Below are 19,073 nucleotides of genomic sequence, written 5' to 3'. Positions count from 1 at the left end.
ATGACATAGATTTCCTTTGGGGTTTAAGATCAGTATTTGTTAATTTTCCAAACCCATGTAAGCTGTGACCTATGGAGTTTCTAACTTGTGTTATGTCTTAAACACATCAGAGAACATAAATCTTTCCTGGCTTTAGATTTTTGCTCTTTTCCCACTGCATAAAAATGAGCAAAATCATCAATATGCCTTTCATAGCTAGGGTAACTAAACAGAAACATTGAAGCACTGTTAAATTTCTACCTTGTTCAACCTAACATCTTATTAATTCTCTTCTTAGTCATATACTATTTTTATAAACTATACTTTATGTATTTTCAAATTGACTCAACCTAGTAAAACGTTTTCTGTCTATACAAAGAACGGCTTTTTAATAATCTGATTTTGTCAGTATGTTTAATAATTCCATACTAATATTTTGTATTTTTTTTAGTTTTCATGATCAATTCAGGTTTTATTTCCTAGGTACATCTGTAGCTCATATAAAATAAGCATTCAAACCATGCATTTGCTGTGCTGGTCAACCAACATAATTTTAATAACTTATGGAAACTAACATTTCCTGAAAAGGTGCTAGATGTCAGCCATTTAGTGAGATTTTTTAATGGAATGTCTGCTTTATTTTCACTATTTTCTCATTTTGTACATGAAGAAACAGTCTTACAAAGCTCAAGAATCTTGCCCATGAATCTAAAAATGATTTGTCTTCCAAGTCAGATCTTACATACTATAACTCTCACAAATGAGATGAATTTTATATAAATTCCAAACTGAAAAACAATGCATTTTTATAATTTCCAAACAGAACAGTGGATTAATCATGTTTGTTATGGAACAAAATTGAGCTTTATGTTGGATTGTTGGGAATTACCTTTGAGTTTTATATTGTCTGCCTGAAATCTAACTGTGATCTGACCGACAAAAGGTAACTGCATTTTTGGCCATTTTTTTGTTTTTTAAAATCTATCTACTTCAATATTTCTTATAGCTCCATACACAGTTACTGTTAGACTGAAAAGAAGAAAATGTAACTTTTTCTGCCAGTGATCAGCTTCAACATGTAATTAAATTTAGTCAAATTTCATTTCTTTATTTTGATAACAGACATCTCCTTTTCTTTGTGCCCTGGGTTGCTCACTAATGTATTTTTCTAGGTTCTCCCTCCCACCCCTCGTTTCCTCTCCTTCTGTTTTTGTACCCTTAGTCCAAACTTCCCATCATGGAATCCTCAGGTCTGTTTTCCCATCATCCTTTATTAAGTCTCAACTGGTACCCAAGTTTGTAGTTTCAATCACGGTGCAGTGAACTCACTTGAGGTCAGTCAAGCATGCAGTTTCCACAGTTTATTAATTATTTGCAAAATTTCAGTATGAAATTCGTCCTGTGTCTTACCTCACCAATTCTCTTCCCAGCATCTAGGCTGATGGTGACCTGTTATTATTCCAGCCCTAAAGAGGATTCCCTGAATTGTATTATGGGGAGCAACAAATTGGGATAAAATTTTCCCCCAAAATTGAAAAAAACAAAGTATCTGGCAGTGAATCACATTTTTAATTTGTCAATGTGCTTAGCTTTGCTTTCTAAGAGTTACATTGAGTTAGCCATAAAAGCTTTTCTAAAAACATCATATTTTGAACAAAATTGTTTCAATGTAAATTGCACATCCCTTAGTTCTTTTGGATATAACAACTCATGCTGCTGGTTTCTTTTTAAATATCTATTTTGCTATCTCTATTATTATATTTTTCTTTAGTTGGCATCTGAAATGAGCCTCCATAGCCTAGTTGAGTTTTGTATAATGATCAGTAGAGGGAAAATAGCTTTTCTTTAAAAATAGATTTGACTATAGTATATATTCAGTAATAAATTGAAAATCTTGATTGTGGTGTTTTATGTCCACTATGTATATAGTGTTTTAAAACCCCTAAAAAAATAAAAATAAAAAAAATAAAACCAAAATTTAAATCAACTTGTTTGTTTTAATTTATAGTGTGTTTATATTTGAATAAGAGCCACTTGGAAACATCATTTACTTATCCAAATTTTAGCATCAAAACTCAGAAACACATGAAAAATAGTTTTGAAATCAAACAGGAGTTAGTGCTGCTTCACTACCTGGTGAAAGAGGTATTTTACCATTTTTTAGATTTCCCTTAATGAAAAGGGAAATGGAAGTGTTTGGCAACATCTGTATTCCTGTTTTTGATTTTCCCTAATTCAAAACAGTAACTATGGAGCACCCATCTTGCCAAACAAATGCCAAGGTCAGGAACATACTCCAGTTTTTCTACACTCTAATTCTGCTTTGACTGATGATCTGAAGGGTAAATATTTTCATGGTAATATTTCATTTAGGGGCATGAAGAATATGAGATTACCCTATTCTCATCGTGCACAGAAGTTAACTCTGTCTCTTCCATTGTTCTTTCCCCTATAAGTTGAACATTGTTGAATGCATTTCTTAAAGACATATTGCAGAATAAGGGCAATGCTGGTTTTGCATCTTGAGCATGGAGCACAGTGGGAAGAAGTTAGATAATTAGTTCAGTCACTCAGTCATGTCCGACTCTTTGCAATCCCACGGACTGCAGCACTCCAGGCTTCCCTGTCCATCACCAACTCCTGGAGCTTACTCAAACTCACGTCCGTTGAGTCGGTGATGCCATCCAACCATTTCATCCTCTGTCGTCCCCTTCTCCTCCCACCTTCAATATTTCCAAAATATTCCAATATTTCTAAATCCACCTTGAACATCTGGAAATTCCCGGCTCACGTACTATTGAAACTTGGCTTGGAGAATTTTGAGCATTACTTTGCTAGTGTGAGATGAGAGCAATTGTGCCGTAGTTTGAACATTCTTTGCCATTGCCTTTCTTTGGGATTGGAATGAATACTGACCTTTTCCAGTCCTGTGGCCACTGCTGAGTTTTCCAAATTTACTGGCATATTGAGTGCAGCACTTTCACAGCATCATCTTTTAGAATTTGAAATAGCTCAACTGGAATTCCAGCACCTCCACTAGCTTTGTTCGTAGTGATGCTTCCTAAGGAGGCCCACTTGACTTCACATTCCAGGATGTCTGGCTCTAGGTAAGTGATCACACCATTGTGATTATCTGGGTCATGAAGATCTTTTCTGTATAGTTCTTCTGTGTATTCTTGCCACCTTTTCTTAATAACTTCTGCTTCTGTTAGGTCCGTATCATTTCTGTCCTTTATTGTGTTCATCTTTGCCTGAAATGTTCCCTTGGTATCTCTAATTTTCTTGAGTAGATCTCTAGTCTTTCCCATTCTATTGTTTTCCTCTATTTCTTGGCATTGATCATTGAGAAAGGCTTTCTTATCTCCTCTTGCTATTCTTTGGAACTCTGCATTCAAATGGGTATATCTTTCCTTTTCTCCTTTGCCCTTAGCTTTTCGTCTTTTCTCAGCTGTTTGTAAGGCCTCACCAGACAACCATTTTGCCTTTTTTCATTTCTTTTTCTTGGGGATGGTCTTAATCACTGCCTCCTGTACAATGTCACAAACAGGTCCATAGTTCTCAGGCACTCTATCAGATCTAATCCCTTGAATCTATTTGTTACTTCCATTGTATAACTGGAGGGGATTTGATTTAGGTCATAACTGAATGGTCTAGTGGTTTCCCTTACTTTCTTCAATTTAAGTCTGAATTTGGCAATAAAGAGTTCATGAGCTTAGGAAGAGGAGAGAGCTCTTAGTCCACGAAAGGCATCAACAGTCACTGGCGATTTGGCTAAACTTTGGCTCACTCACAGGAACAAAGGAAAATCATAACAAACCAATGCATCACCCACCTAAGTCAACAGTGTGTATTGTAAGTGAGGATCAAAACTTGAAATTAGAGGGAAGATGTTTCAATAGGAAAATTACAAGTCCCTAATCCTTAAACATGGGTTATAATTTCTCTGTAGTTAAACTTGTCAAGTTTTAATCTGAAGGGAATGGAAAGTGGTAGGGAGGCACCTGTGTTGTTGTGGGCGGAGGAAGTGTTGAGTGGTCTTCCCCCTTGATGATGTTGTTGTTGTTCAGTTGCTAAGTTGTATCTGACTCTTTGTGATACCATGGACTTCAGCACGCCAGGCTTCCCTGTCCTCTACCTTAAACTTCACAAAACCAGCAACTACCACAGCATCCTTGATAGATGCAATGGAGATATCACTGCCAGACCCAGGAGATGTTTGGATTTCCTCCAGTCTTCTCAAGGTGGGGAGCAGAGACCCAAGAGGAAGGCATTAGCCCTAAAGAATCCCTAACAAAAGGGAACTCTGTGTGCTGAAAGGAATAGAGTGGGCAGGGATGACTTAAAAACATGACCCTTCTCTGACCTTTATTTCTTCCTTTAAAAAGTGTAATCACATTAGACATTGTGTGTAAAACAACTGTTAAATTCCCAAGTGTCAACATGGCAGCTGCTGCTTCCTTTTTAACTTCAGAAAGGTTGAATTGGCTTCTCTCCTCAATTCCCAGTTTCCCTGACCTCTCTGAAAGGCTTGCTGGTTATGACTTTTGGGTATCAGCTCTATTTATGAGTGGAGGTACTCACATGATTTCTCTGTGAGATGATAAAATGATAGAAGCATGACAGTTCAGGTGTGTTTCTGACTTGAGCAGACCCATAGGTAAACACTTGGGAAGTACCTGTTATTTAGCTTCTAGACAGCTCAGTAGGATGCTTTTGCTCTGGGGGCCACCATGGAATCATGAGGTCTCACTTGGTCCCTTCTGTGTAAGTAAGTAAGGCTCTACTTTTCTTCACTCAAAAGAATGGTTAGTGATCCAACCATCAGATGTGAAGGATTAAACTAAGTCCCAAATATTTTAACTCCATTTTTTTCTTTTTTGACAAAAAGTAGACACTTATCATGGTATATACATTAGGTATTCAGTATCAGGCCTTCACTATGTGTATTTTGGAAAGTATCTTTTACTCCTTTCACTCTTTCTTTTTATTAAGCATCAGAATGATTTATTTCTCTTGCATTTTGGTAGTCCTGCACTATTCTAAGGCTTCTAGAAGTAGCTTATGATCATTTCATAGGTTCATGTATCAAACTGAAAGGGAAGGTCAAACATTTAATGAACTATGTTTTTCTATATGATAAAAGTTCTTTTTGCATAATCTGTCATATAAGCTGGTAAAAAAGAATGTTTCCTTTAGAGACTCATAAATTTCCCAAGTAACTGCATTAAGTTCATTGCAAAGACCACTTTCATCCACTACAGATAAAATTCAGCGTCTGAAATTAATTTCAGTGCTATGAAACAAACCCAAACGAGCTTGACGTCTAAAAGCTTTTCTTCATTGATATCTTAACACGTAGTAATATATAGTTTTTAAAAACTTTTTGGTTGATTTCTGCTGAAATCCTGCTTTCATTATAGTTTTATTGAACTCTCCTGTGATTTTAAAGGAAAGAAGTGCATGCGTGTGTACACATTTCTTATTTTAAAAAGTCACATAAGAACTGGAAAAGATACTAAAAATAATTCACTCTTCCCATGGTTTTGTGAAAAGAATGTTTCTGCTTTCTTAAAATAAATGAGACCTGTAAGACCAACTGAAACCAAGCTTTTGGGGGCGTGTTACAGATGATGTCTGTAAAACTCTTAGGGCCTCAGGGGAAAGGCTCTATATATAAAGAGAAGAGCTATTAAAAAGTAAGTGCTTATGTGAAGGTAAACTACCATTCCTAGTTTGAGATTCATATTTCCACTAGCTGAAAAGAGAGCCTCAGTAAAAAGCATTTGTAAGACTGGACCCGCCTGAGACGGTGAGCCGCTGTGTTTCAGACAATGTCCCTGGAAGGAGAATAATCTTTTTCCATCACTCAGTCCTACCCTAAGCGCAATAAAACATTTGCACATTCTGGAAAGCTTCCCCCATGAGGCACAAACCTCTGGCCCTGCTCCTTTCTGTTTCTCTTCCTTTCTTCCTTTGGCCTCGGCCCCCCCTCGAGAAGCCTCTTGAACTGCAGGTCTCAGCTGTTTGAGTTTCCTTCTATCTTGCCTTGAGCCATGATACCCATATTTCTAACCAAGCATCCCAATTTCTTTTCTCATCTCCATGATTTTCTCCATGGGAGATGATAATGATTCCTTCCACAAACTTTTCACAAAGAATTGAAACTCCTTAAAAAATATTTCCTTCCAACTTCTCTATCCTTCACATATCCCAATCCTAGAGGAAAATGAATTTCTTCCATTGCAATGTTACCAAGAATTGCAACCGCATTTCTTGTCTGCCAGTATAACTCAACCCCAGCTCATGCTGGCTCCTCAGGAGCTGGTCCCCAGCTGTCCTCTGTGGACATCATACCTCCAATGTTATATTTTCTTCTTTATCATCAGCCACAGAATTCTTTCCTTATTTGCACATGTATTGCATTTGACCGTTCTTTTGTTGTTGACACTTTTTAGTAATGAATATACATATATATAATTGCTAATATATAATATTTAATATAAGATGAAGTAGTTATTTTTAATTTACTCTTTTAAATTTAAGTATAGCAAAGGGATTGCATGAAGCGCCTGGCTTGCTAAATAGTGTTAAATAGAAGCTCAGAATCACCATGAAGAATCACTAAAAATTCTAACCACCTTGCACTCTGAAGTTCAAGAATATATATAATTTACCAATACCACATTACTGGGAGTTTTCAGTATCACTGAAATAGTTTAAAATCCCAGCTTTTCCTTGTTTTCGTTTGAGATTACCAGGCAATAAACCATCTTCACAACAGGAAAATTCTGAGCATGAATGTAAAATTCTATTTATGATACTTCAATTATCTGGCAATAGGTCTGTGCTTTTACTACAAAAATAGAAACTGCAAATTTTTCACCAAGTTATAACACAGTTGAAATTCATAGCTAGATTAAAATTTGCTTAGTTTAAGATTTCACTGAGTTAAAATGTATATGAAATTTAAGTAGACAAAATTCTATCTCCCCCACATTCCTTAAAATCTGATATAAAAATGATTTAGTCTATATGCCTGGTAGAGAATTCTGCACATTTTAAATCATCTGTTTCTAAAAAAGGTACAATTCCAGTATAATTTAGAGCCAGGGAACTATAATTTAAGAGCACCAAAATCAAATTTAATCACAGATTGAAACTAAGCAAAGAGCAAAAGAGTATGTGAATGAGAAACAGTGCAGTAGTTTTTCTGTGAACTAGCCCACAGCAGATGCTGTGAGCCCTTCTGAAGTGAAGAATAGGTAATTTGTGCACAAGTTTCATCACAGGTGTTTTGGGTTAAGCATTCAATTACTGTGGGTTTATAGGGAAAAAAAAAAAAAACAAAGTGGAATTTATGCTAACATCTTAGAGTGATATCAATGTTTGGGCTCTGATAAATCCTCAAATGAATGTTTTTCAAATTGTGTATTCTGGAGGGAAACTGAATGCTCATATTTGGAACCACTTATCCTTATAACATCAACATGTCTCTAAAGAGCTGTTTTATGTCAGAGGCTCCTTTAATAACCCTGTTTTTAAAGAAATAAACATTTCGAAAGTCACATTTTCCCCAAAAAAACAGTCTGAAATACAAAATTAATCAGTTGGGGATGGATCCTTGGTTTGCCAATGTACCTTCTCCATGATTTTAAACTTTAAATAGTTGTATTCAGAGGCAGACATGAATACAATACTCTGACACCCAGGACTTATATAAAGTCATACAGATCAGGGGAGCAAATCTGGAAATCTTGAATCTTTACCTTCAGTTATGGCAAAACGTGTAGGTTAAAGCTCCAGCATCGCATACTTTCCTGTTGATTCTTGTGTGAAAAGAATAATTATTTCCTTAGAAGATACTATCCTAATTCCATCTTTATTCATTTTGCAGTTAATAAAACTGAGAAATGTCCCAATATTCACTTCTCAAATTCTTCCTCTTCCCTTGATACTGTACAGCAATTTTGAAATGAAAGCAAGATGGTCAAAATAGGAATAGTTCTAAAAAAATTCACATGGAAAGATTTAACGGGCATTCTTTGTTCAAATGTGAAAGATGATAACTCTGGACTCCCATATTTGTCCTCATCACCCTTTTTATTTTATAATCCAAGAATTCTGTGATACATAAACCTGGGATAATTAGGCGTCATGTTCTTTTGGGTCCAGTTGCCATCAGTGAAATCCCTGGAATGCTGATACCTCCTTCAGAGAAGCTTTTCTATCTCCTCTCCCATTTTGCGTGGGAGATTCCAAGTGATTTTAAACTTGAACAAATCGCAACAATCAAGTTCTTCTCCCTTTCTTGCTCTCACCCTGCCCATTTCCTCTTTCCAGTGAACAACATCAGGACATGGATAAGACGTAAAGAAAGTGTCTTCCTGTTCTAGGACCGTTTATTCCCATCACTTGCCCTGCCCCTCACTTTGGGACAGTTTTGGATCTTCCTTAAAATTTCCAAAGCCATCAGATTGCTCCTTGGCTCGCCCCTGAACTGCTGCAACTCTCTGAGGCCGATGCTGCCATAATAGATCATCTGAACCCACCTATATCCTGGGGCTGCCGTCTGGTACCAGTGTGGAGCTACTTGGAAACAACTTTTCTGATGTAGGAAGAATCTTTGGCCATCACTTGTGGTACATCATTAACCAAACACCAAAGTAGGGCTCCCTTGCTCTCTCAGGATTTTATAGGGACTTTGGGTAAAAATAGGTCTGTTGGATTTCCACGAATCCCCTTGGTTCTTAAGGAATTAATCCTGCAAACATTGGAGCAAGGCCAGAAGGAAGACTGAGTTACAGACTCAAAATCCCTGCTTCCTCATACTCACTGGGACAGTATTCTGAATTTGTACTCTAGGGGGTCACCTTTTCCTTACGATGAGTTCTCTCCCTTTAGGTCTTTCTATTCTCTTCCAAATATATGCCTGGTGAATTAAGCTTGCCCATGTTCTTCTAGCTATGCCTAGACTTGTCTGAATCCTAAAATGATTAAGCTTGGATTCCAAGCTGGTGTCCCTTATCACCATTTTATTACTCTTTTTATTTCCCCAGGTCATTTTTATTTCCAGTTTATATTCTTTTATATTTTTATTTTTTCAGTTATATATATATATTTTCTTTATATTTCTTGCCTGGAGAGTCCTATGGATGGAGGAGCTTGATAGGCTGCAGTCCATGGGGTCGCACAGAGTCGGACACGACTGAAGTGACTTAGCATAGCATATATAGTATATAATGCGTATATTTATGTATATATTCTTTTTCATATTCTCTTCCATCATGGTTTATCACAGGGTGTTGAGCATAGTTCCATGTGCTGTACAGCAGGACCTTGTTGTTTCCTACCTACGTTTTCTAATGAGAAGTCAAAAATAAGGATCAGCTTTGAAAAATAAAACCACTGTAATACACATATATAATGGTTTTCCTAAATCACAATGGTTTAGATAGGTTTCTTTACTGATATATTTGCAGTCTCTAAATCATCCTGTATCTTTAATAATAAAAGTCAGCATTGTTAAATAGACTTTATGAAAGATTCCCTACTTTTAATGGTTTTCCTAAGTCACAATGGTTTAGATAGGTTTCTTTACTGATATATTTGCAGTATCTAAATCATACGTATATAATGGTTTTCCTAAATCACAATGGTTTAGATAGGTTTCTTTACTGATATATTTGCAGTACCTTAATCATCCTGTATCTTTAATAATAAAAGTCAGCATTGTTAAATAGGCTTTATGAAAGATTCCCTACTTTTAATGCCTGCAATAGAGTCTGGATTTCTTTAGCACTTCTAAGGAGAGCGACTATTCAGCCCTATTCAAAAGGTTCAGTCAGCATCATCAGTGGCGGTGTAATGTGTCTGGAGAAGGCCAAAGAATGCTTCCATGTTGTGGCTCAAGATCAAGACCCACTGAGAAAGTATTAACTTCTGGAATCTCAATAGTCACCTCATTGCTGAAGTGGAAAGGAAACCAAGAGGAAACTCAATAATATCAAAAGTTATTTTAAAAGGAGTTCACGTTTGTTTGAAGGGGACTCTGCCTCACACACAATATCCCCCTTTGTAAAGACCAAGAAATTCATATTTGTCACACATACACACACACATCTTTATAGTTTTCAAAGTGTAAATCTTGAGAGCAATCTTCTTTCTCCAGAGATAAAAATCAAAATATTGAAAGTCTTTCAAATAATTGCAAAAGGTACCCTCTTATAACCCAAAGAAATTTGGAACTTTGGGCTCAGTGCTTATTTAATGAGAAAAGGGTCAGTGTGTTGTAATGAATAGAAAATTGATTTTATTGTATTCTGTTTGTGCGTCATGTGGCAACCTATTTCAATATTAGAAAGATCATCTATTAAAAATGATTTCTGCAGTTATCCATGTATACAAGTAAAAAATTTCGTTCCTGTTAAATTAACACTTCATTAAAACATCAAACTCAAAGCTCAACAAATACTTTTTATGTTGTGTTCCAGGATAGAAAAAAAAAAAATCCAAAATTTAAAGAACAGATCGCCAGTTATTCTAGTCCATCACAGTCAAGTTTCTCAGTTCTGTTTTTCTTTTTTTCTTTTGCTGTGCTCTCTGTCACTGGAAACATCTTAAACCAATTTCAAGTGTTACACCTGAATAAACATGTTGTAAAAGTGTTTATGTATTGAGGTGGGTCAGTTCAAGGTATGGTATTTGGCTGGAACTTCTAATTTCTCTTTTTACAGCAAAAGGGCTGCCAGAAGGAGGAAGTCTGAGCTGAATTAATACATTTGTTACAGTGGAAGTAGAATGGAAACTACTCTGACCACAAATCAAACTGCCTCTTTCATTTATGCCAGTGATAGAGTTTTTCTAAGAAATATAGACTCTGGCATGGAGCCACTGTAAGTTTGCATTTAAAAGAGAAACCCATAGGCTTATTTGTTTAAGGTTTACTGCTCTGATTATTTTGAAGTTCTTTCTCTGCTAGGATGGAGTGGAGTGGCATTTGGGAAAGGGAGCGCCTATTTTCATGTTTGTAGGGATGTAACAAGTTTTCCTAGTGAGCAATTGTTGAGGACACCGGTGAATGCTGTCTGCATTGACACACATGCGTTTTTTTCAACCAATATCTCCACATTTGAAGGACTGCTGTGTCCCTTGCAACAGCTGCACCACCTCACTTAACACAGTCTCGTTTTCTGACGGTAGAAGGTCCCTGCACAATACAAGTATACACAAAAGTGTTTATGCTGCCAACATAAATTGTGTTAAGAGCAAGAGTTTATTTGCTAAAATGCCATTGATGCCATTTCAAGGACTTGATTTCTTTCTTCCAAGGTGGGTTAGGTCTTACAATGCATTGAAGCTGCTGCACAGTCTTGACTGAATAAATATTTTAAGAAAACTTGCACATCCCTCCAGGGGCAAGGCATGGCCAGTCAGGCGCGTATTTCTAACCACAGGATATATTACTCTGAAAAAATTGGTAACTTTCGTATCTGGAGTAGAATTTGTTTTTTGCATGAGCTTTGAGTAATTTTCAACTAAATATACAACTTAAAGTTAAATACTTCATTCTCTCTGGGTAATTTTCATTGAATTTTTTATCGGTCAATGGTTTTCTTTATATATATGCACATATATACATTCATATATACATACAAACACACACATGCACATACATACATACATACACACACACACATATATATATATATATAATTTTCTGGGATATTTATTTTAAATGAGAAGATCATACCAAGAGTGAATTGTAAAATGTATAACAAATGCCTAACTCCTAAGGTATCTGTGAAATCAAATCAAATAATGCATGGAAACCACTAAGAAAAATGCCTATCACAGAGTCAGAAAGTATCAAGGTAGATGCCAGTGGCTGCGGGTGTTGGAAGAGATGCGGAAGGGGAATGGGGACTAGCATTTAATAGTGATACGAGTTTCAGTTTAGGAAGGTGAAAAATTCAGGACATGGATGATGGTTGGAGTTGCACAACAGTGTGAATGTACTTAGTGCTGCTGAACTGTGCAAGGTGTGGTTAAAATAGTATGTTTTATATTAATATTACGTGACTTTTATCACAATAAAAATATTTTAAAAAGAAAAGAAGTATACCTAGTGTAAATAGTAAGTGCTTCCAATGCATTTAATGTTGTTATAGTGATGAGTATTATTTTTATTACTCCAATGGGAGAAGCACTTTATCAACATCTACTTCTAGTCTCTAGGGCAGCTGACTTCTCATCCACTATAGCGCAGGCCCTGTGCACACTCCTTTTCTGAGAAACAACCACCACAGTGGACTCAGAAGGGTCTAGGACACAGACTGCTTTAGACTAAGCTCATCTGGAATTTTTCTCCTTTCTGAGCATTTCCAGGCTTGATTTGCATCCTCTGAAATCCTTTCAGTAAACTTGATTCAAGTGTGTCCAAGTGCAGAGACAATTTTGAAATTTTCATGTTTGCTTCAAAATCCTTTACATGGAGAAAGACCTGGAGCTTAAAGTAAAGCTCCGTGTCCAGCAGGGGCCTCTGGAAGGATCTTTGAAGTGCTTTAAGTGGATCACAGCTTTGTAAAGTTTGCTGGGCACAGGTCTGAAGCGAGGAGGGGTTTATCAACCCTGGAAAGTCTCCAAAGAAGCAGGGAAAAATAAAAACACCCAGCCAGCTATCCAGCTTTAATCACACAAAGGAAAATTATAAGGCATTTAATGCAGAAGCGCCCGTAGCTAATATTTCTGAAATCACTGGTTAACACGGACATTTCCAGGCTGATGGTGGTCAAGTCATTTAGAACGTTACCAACTTTCAGGTCTGAGACAGAGCCCATCAGTGAAGGCCTGGGGGTATTGTGTGGCTAAAGAGTGATACGAAATGGAAAACCAAGAATGGATAATCGTCTGTAACACTACATTTTCCACATTTATGAGATTATTTGGCCCACAAATAAAAGGTTCTGATAGTGTTTTCAAACATTTACCTTTTCCCACGGACCCTCTGAGCTCACCCCTCAGCAGGTGAACTTCATCTCTTCTTGATAAACCCAGTGCCCCTTCCTTGGTTCCAGGTCACAGCATCAACGTGAAGTCGGCCGGCCTCGTGGGACGACATGGGCCTCAGTCAAAACAGCCATTCATGGTGGCCTTCTTCAAGGCGAGCGAGGTACTTCTCCGATCTGTGAGAGCAGCCAACAAGAGAAAAAATCAAAACCGCAATAAATCCAGCTCTCATCAGGACTCCTCCAGAATGTCCAGTGTTGGAGGTAAGATAAAACCAGAGCTGCAGTTCTGCACAGAGTTATGGGGTCGTATGTTGCAAATCAAGTAGCCACAGTAAATTTACCCTCTGGTATACCCTCATTTGGTCTATTAAATCATCCAGCCGTCTTTCTTGCATCACCCAAATGTTTCATTAGCGAATCCTTCAGCAATTCATTTTAAAGTAAGTGGGACTTGCCTAAATCTGCGGAAAGATGCAATTCAAATTCAAATCAAGCTGGCAATAATAAAATTATTAAATGGCTACATCAACAAAAGCTAGTCCAAACTGAACTCCACAACTTGTGAGCTGACCTTTCCCAGGAATCTCACATATGGATGGGTAACAAGTAAATTCAAAATAAAAATATCACTTTGGTACTTAAAACAGTACATGTGAATCATGAGCTTAATTTTTCTGACAAAAGAAGCAGGGTAGATTGTATGGAAATTAAGATAATATTTATATTCCCATTAATTATTTAGAGGGATGTTATGTAGATAATTTGCTTTGAGTGTGTGTATATATATACATGCTCAGATGAAATCAAACAAAATGTTGTAAATGCACAGTTGATCCCACTGTGCTTGCAGTTTAATCTATTAATTGATAGAGAGATAAAAAATACACTTGATCTGAACTCATCTAACTGAGGAAATCTGAAGTAATTTAATCACATGCTTTGTACCAGTGAGTACCTTGTTTAGCTCTAGTTGCAAACAAATTTTTATAAGCTGTTCTTAGATGAAAATGATGGCTGTTTTATTCCTAGGAATTGTCTTATCTATGAAAAATAAACCTATTTGAAGGAGAAAACTTGCCCTAGAACATCCCTAGTTAGTACGAAGTGTTTGTTCATCTGTAAGATGTGTATTCTTCTGTGTTGAAGGCCACCATATGCAGTGTACTTGTGAGGCACCGTGAATGAGCTGGTGAACAAAACAGATATGACCTCTTCATAGGTATTTCAGCAAATACGAATGTCTTGCTCTTCCAAAAAGACACATTCACACAGTGTTTGCCATTAATGATTATAAATGAAACAAAAATATATAGAATTTTTTTTGATCCTGGGACTCTTAGAAAAATTACTAAGTGGAATTCACTGGAACCTTCCTAGAGTGAAGGCACAGGAGAAGTGTGTTAGAAAGAAGTCTATTTTATGTATCTAGCAACAGAAGCACAGGAAAGAGTTCTATGAAATTGCATTATAGTAAATTACATTCTACACAGAAATCATGCTTTAAAATAATTTTCCATCAAATAAGCTTCACTGTCTTTTTCACTTGAAAGTAAATGTGATATTGGTGCCTTATTACAAGGCTATTTTATAGAGATCTTCATAAGATATTTAGTTTGGCGAAAATTTTAATTGCTTAATATGAAAGACGGAGAAAAATAACTTTCTAAGAACTTTTCTTCCTTGTAAATACTAGCCTGTCAAAGTTGTATATTTTTCTTTTCATATAGAATGGTTCTGAAATGGGTTGAAATGTTTTTAATTTAATGTAGCAGATTGCATTAAGAAAAAGATTTGTTAAATCTTGAATAGAATAGTAAATAATTTTTGAGAAAATTTCAAAGGGAAAAGTCACCTGTGTATTATTAGAGCTGGTAATGACTCTGGCAGAGGCATTCCAGCAAATGAAATCATCTAAGTCTTTCTCCCTATTGGTGAAATCTATTTATCTTCCCTTTCTGACCACAAGTAACAAATGTGCTTCTATAACTAGAGATGAATAAAACACATGAAGCAGAAATCACATAACTTTTCACCAGTTTCCTAACACCATTTAGAGTACAAAATTATTCTAATATAGACCAATATTTTCTTTTTAAAAAGTGTGTCATTGGCACCGATTTCTGTGAAATATGTAGTAGGTGGTTTTGGAACATGTTCATATTTTGATAATAAGAAGAAAGAAAGTAGTTGGTCTGTGTGTACGAGACTTAGCCTTTCAATAGGTAGTAATCAAGCAGACAGGAAAAAGTCTCGTAGGATTTGGCCCAAAAGACAGGGGTTTAATATAAACATAAAATCTGATACTTAGGAGACTTGAAATGCTAGTGAAATTTTAAAATTATCCAAATATAAATAGCAAATGCTGTAATACTACTAGGCTTTTACATTAAAACACTGTGTGAAGACGCCGTAACTAAGAAGGGGGTCAGTAGGGAGTAGGGAGAGTTGTTAGAAGTTTGCTTGGTTGCAGTTTTTTTTTTGCAAAGCATATTCTCAAATGTTAAAAATCTCCAACAGTGCAGAATCCAGGTCATTCTTGCTGTCTTTACCTCATCCATTTCTTCTTTCAAAGAGTCCTGTCTTCTGACTTCTCAGTGCCCTTTCATTATTCTGTGCTCCTGTGGGAGAACGTAGAACAGTGTCCAACACAAAACAGCAACTTCACCAACACACATTCAGGAAGTTAACATGGTCACTGTATGGGAGAACTAGCTTCCTTTTTCAGCTGTGTATATAGAACCACTGCCCCTAGATTTTCTGCAGAAACCCTCTATCTTTGCTGCTTTTTAGGTTTTTAGCAAGAACTTTGAGCAGACACTTTGTGAGAGATGTTACTTATTTTACAATGAGCCAGCACAATTAATTTTCCTTTGAACTTGGGTTTAGGGGAAAGGAAATGTAGGCAATAGCTAAATATTAAGGTTACTACCCTTTGGGTTGGAGAGGCACTAAGTTGATAAGATTTTAAAGAACCTACCAAGAGCAAGATGCTATTTTAAGGACTATATCAGTATGCAAAAACAATAGAGCATTCAAAATTTAAAGTATTTGCAAGGCACAGAGCAAGTTCTCATTTACTGCAGAACTGCTTGGAAAGGAGCTTATCACAAGCTTGGTATCATGACCATTGGTGCCCTGCCTGTAACTCCCAACTCTGACAGGTGCTATATCTTGCCTAATGGATACAATGTAAAGTCATTCCTCTTGGACAAACATTTTAAACAAAACGAGAAAGAACAATCTGTTGAAATTCTTTGTTTAGAGTGTGTTGTTATGTAATTAATATATAATGTTATTTTTAAAAAATAATCATAAATTAAGCTAAAATACTCCTTTAATCACCTAATTCTTTTAAGATAAGTTATGCTGATACACTGTTATCAACATAATACAAGTACTTCCAAGTTTTTTCTTCCCTATATGCGTCACTTTTGGAGAACATGATTTTATTATGTGTTATATAGATAGATATTCTTTTTCAGATTCATTTCTCTTATAGGTCATAATAAGATACCGGGTATTGCTCTCTGTGTGGTATAGTAGGTCCTTGTTATTTATCTGTCTTATATACAGTAGTGTATATCTGCTGATGCCAAACTCCTAATTTCTCTCTCCTCTTCCTGCCCCCTTTGGTAACTATAAGTTTGTTTTCCATATCTAAGTCTGTCTTTGTTTTGTACATAAGTTAATTTGTATCTGTTTTTTTTTTTTTTTTTTTTTTTAGGATTCCACATATAAGTGTATCACACTATATTTGTCTTTCTCTGTTTTGCTTATTTCAGTTAGTATGATAATCTGCAGGTCCATTCATGTTGCTGCAAATGGCATTATTTCATTCTATTTTATGGCTGAGTAATATTCCATTGTATCAATACATGTCTACTACTTCTTTTTTTATCCATTCGTCTCTTGTTGGACATTTAGATTGTCTCCATGTCTCAGCTTTGTAAACAGTGATGCTATGAGCACTGGGGTGCACGTGCCTTTTCAAATTGGAGTTTTCTCACTCGGAAGTGGGATTGCTGGGTCATACGGTAGCTCTATTTTTAGTTTTTTAAGAAACTTCCAGACTGTTCTCCATAGTGGGCACCAATTTACATTCCCCCCAACAGTCTAGGAGGGTTCCTATTTTTATGAACTTTTATAAGAGCAGTTTTAAGTTCACAAGATTGAAAGGAAGGTACATAGATTTCCCATGTACTCCCTACCCCACAAATGCAGAGCCTCCTCCACCATCAACATCACTCCCCATGGTGGTGCATTTCTTACCAAAGCTGAACCTACACGGACACATCACAATCAACTACAGTCTATGGTTTACGTAATGTTCACTCTTGGTATCATATAGTTGGTCTTATGGATTTTTTAAACAACATATTTCAGCCATATTTCAAATTAGTGACTTCAGTTTTTTTATACTGCTACAATATATTCAACACTGCTTTTGTCAGAATTTATTTAGTTGTGTCACTCTTAAAAAGACATTTTGGCTGTTTTTAAATTGGGGCTTTCAAAATCAATGCTGCAGTAAAAATCCTGCAAGGCTGTACCAGTGAGAATGGTTTTAATCCACATGGTTTTTATAGTAATTAACACTAAAAGCTGTTATCTGTGCTCTGAATATGCAAAATTTTGAAAATCCCTTCTCAAATGATAGTTATCTTGTTACATAGATCTAGTTCAATCCATCTTTTTATCAATCTATTCATCTGTGTGTGTGTGTGTGTGTGTGTGTGTGTGTGTGTGTGTGTGTGTGTGCGCGCGCGCGCATGCGCACACGCGCTCAGTTGTGTCTGACTTTGCAACGCTATGAAATTATAGCCCTCCAGGCTCCTCTGTCCATGGGATTTCCCAAGCAAGAATATTGGAGTGGGTTGACATTTCCTTCTCCGGGGGATCTTCCTGACCCAGGGATAGAAACTGTGTCTCCTGCTTGAGAGGCGGATTCTTTATCACTGAGCCACTTATCTTTCCTTCTACCATTTAACCCTGGGTCCAGTCCATGGGGTCACTAAGTCAGACATGACTGAGCAACTTCACTTTCACTTTTCACTTTCATGCATTGGAGAAGGAAATGGCAACCACTCCAGTGTTGTTGCCTGGAGAAATCCAGGGACGGGGGAGCCCGATGGGCTACCGTCTAGGGGTTCGCACAGAGTTGGACACGACTGAAGCGACTTAGCAGCAGCAGCCACCTCTTAGTAGCTGTGTAATCTTGGACAGGGCATGTCACATCTCTCTATTTCTTCATCTGGAAAGTGGGAACATTAATGATACCTGCCTCACAGAATAAAATTACATGAGTTGCAAGGATTAAATAAGTTAATGGGTATAAAGGATGGAGAACACTGTGTATACTTATTCAGGGTTAAACATAATCATTATTACCAAAGTATGGTTTGATTTTTCTGAACTGGTGCCTAAAGAGTTCAGACTTTTGCATCAGTGCCCATTCCCCTGATCACTTATTTTAAATTTTCTACCTAGAGAGAATTCTAGAGATGATATGTCTGGGTGTGGTTTGTTGCAAAATATTTATTCCTTGTTAAGTAAGCACCCACAGTGTGACACACCATTAACTATATGATCATGCAAGATTGGTAGCATCAGAATCTTGCTTCTGAAAGGCATTCTCTTAGACAGTGGCAAAGACATGCATGTTAGTAATTATCAGGAGATCAATTCTACTAGAGTAGGTACAAGGAAGTGTGGGAGCAGTAAGGATAGAGCATGACCCCAAGGAGAAAAAATAGACACTTTTCAGAAATGGAGGTGAAGCCATTTCAGAACTTATATGCAGTTACAGAACCACATAGCAGTGTCTGGTGGCCACATTGTGCTAGTATTCTTGTATGAGAGCAGTGTGATATCAGCTAGAAAATTTTGCAGGGACCAAGTCATAATGGTCAGTAACTGTGGTGTTTCCATGCAGGCATTTGGAAAAAGGAGTGTCACCATCAGATATGCATTTTTAAAAGTTCAATTTGGCATCAGAAAGAAGGATGGGATGCCAAGGGGAGAAACTGGATGCCAAAATATGATTAGGAATCTAGTCTAACACTCCAAGCAATGAAGATTATAGATTGG

General features: G+C 36.7%; 1 protein-coding gene across 1 annotated transcript in view; it reads left to right on the top strand.

Annotated features, from left to right (window-relative positions):
* Positions 1-19,073, top strand: part of BMP5 (bone morphogenetic protein 5) — a 145,751-nt gene that overhangs the window by 109,277 nt on the left and 17,401 nt on the right. The window contains exon 4 of the mRNA XM_040249186.1: positions 13,053-13,247. Coding sequence (XP_040105120.1) covers positions 13,053-13,247 — 195 coding nt within the window. The remainder of the gene's footprint in view (positions 1-13,052; positions 13,248-19,073) is intronic.

The sequence above is a fragment of the Oryx dammah genome, unplaced genomic scaffold (assembly GCF_014754425.2).
Source record: "Oryx dammah isolate SB20612 unplaced genomic scaffold, SCBI_Odam_1.1 HiC_scaffold_11, whole genome shotgun sequence".
Classification (NCBI taxonomy): Eukaryota; Metazoa; Chordata; class Mammalia; order Artiodactyla; family Bovidae; genus Oryx; species Oryx dammah.
This window is presented reverse-complemented; position numbering and strand designations above follow the sequence as displayed.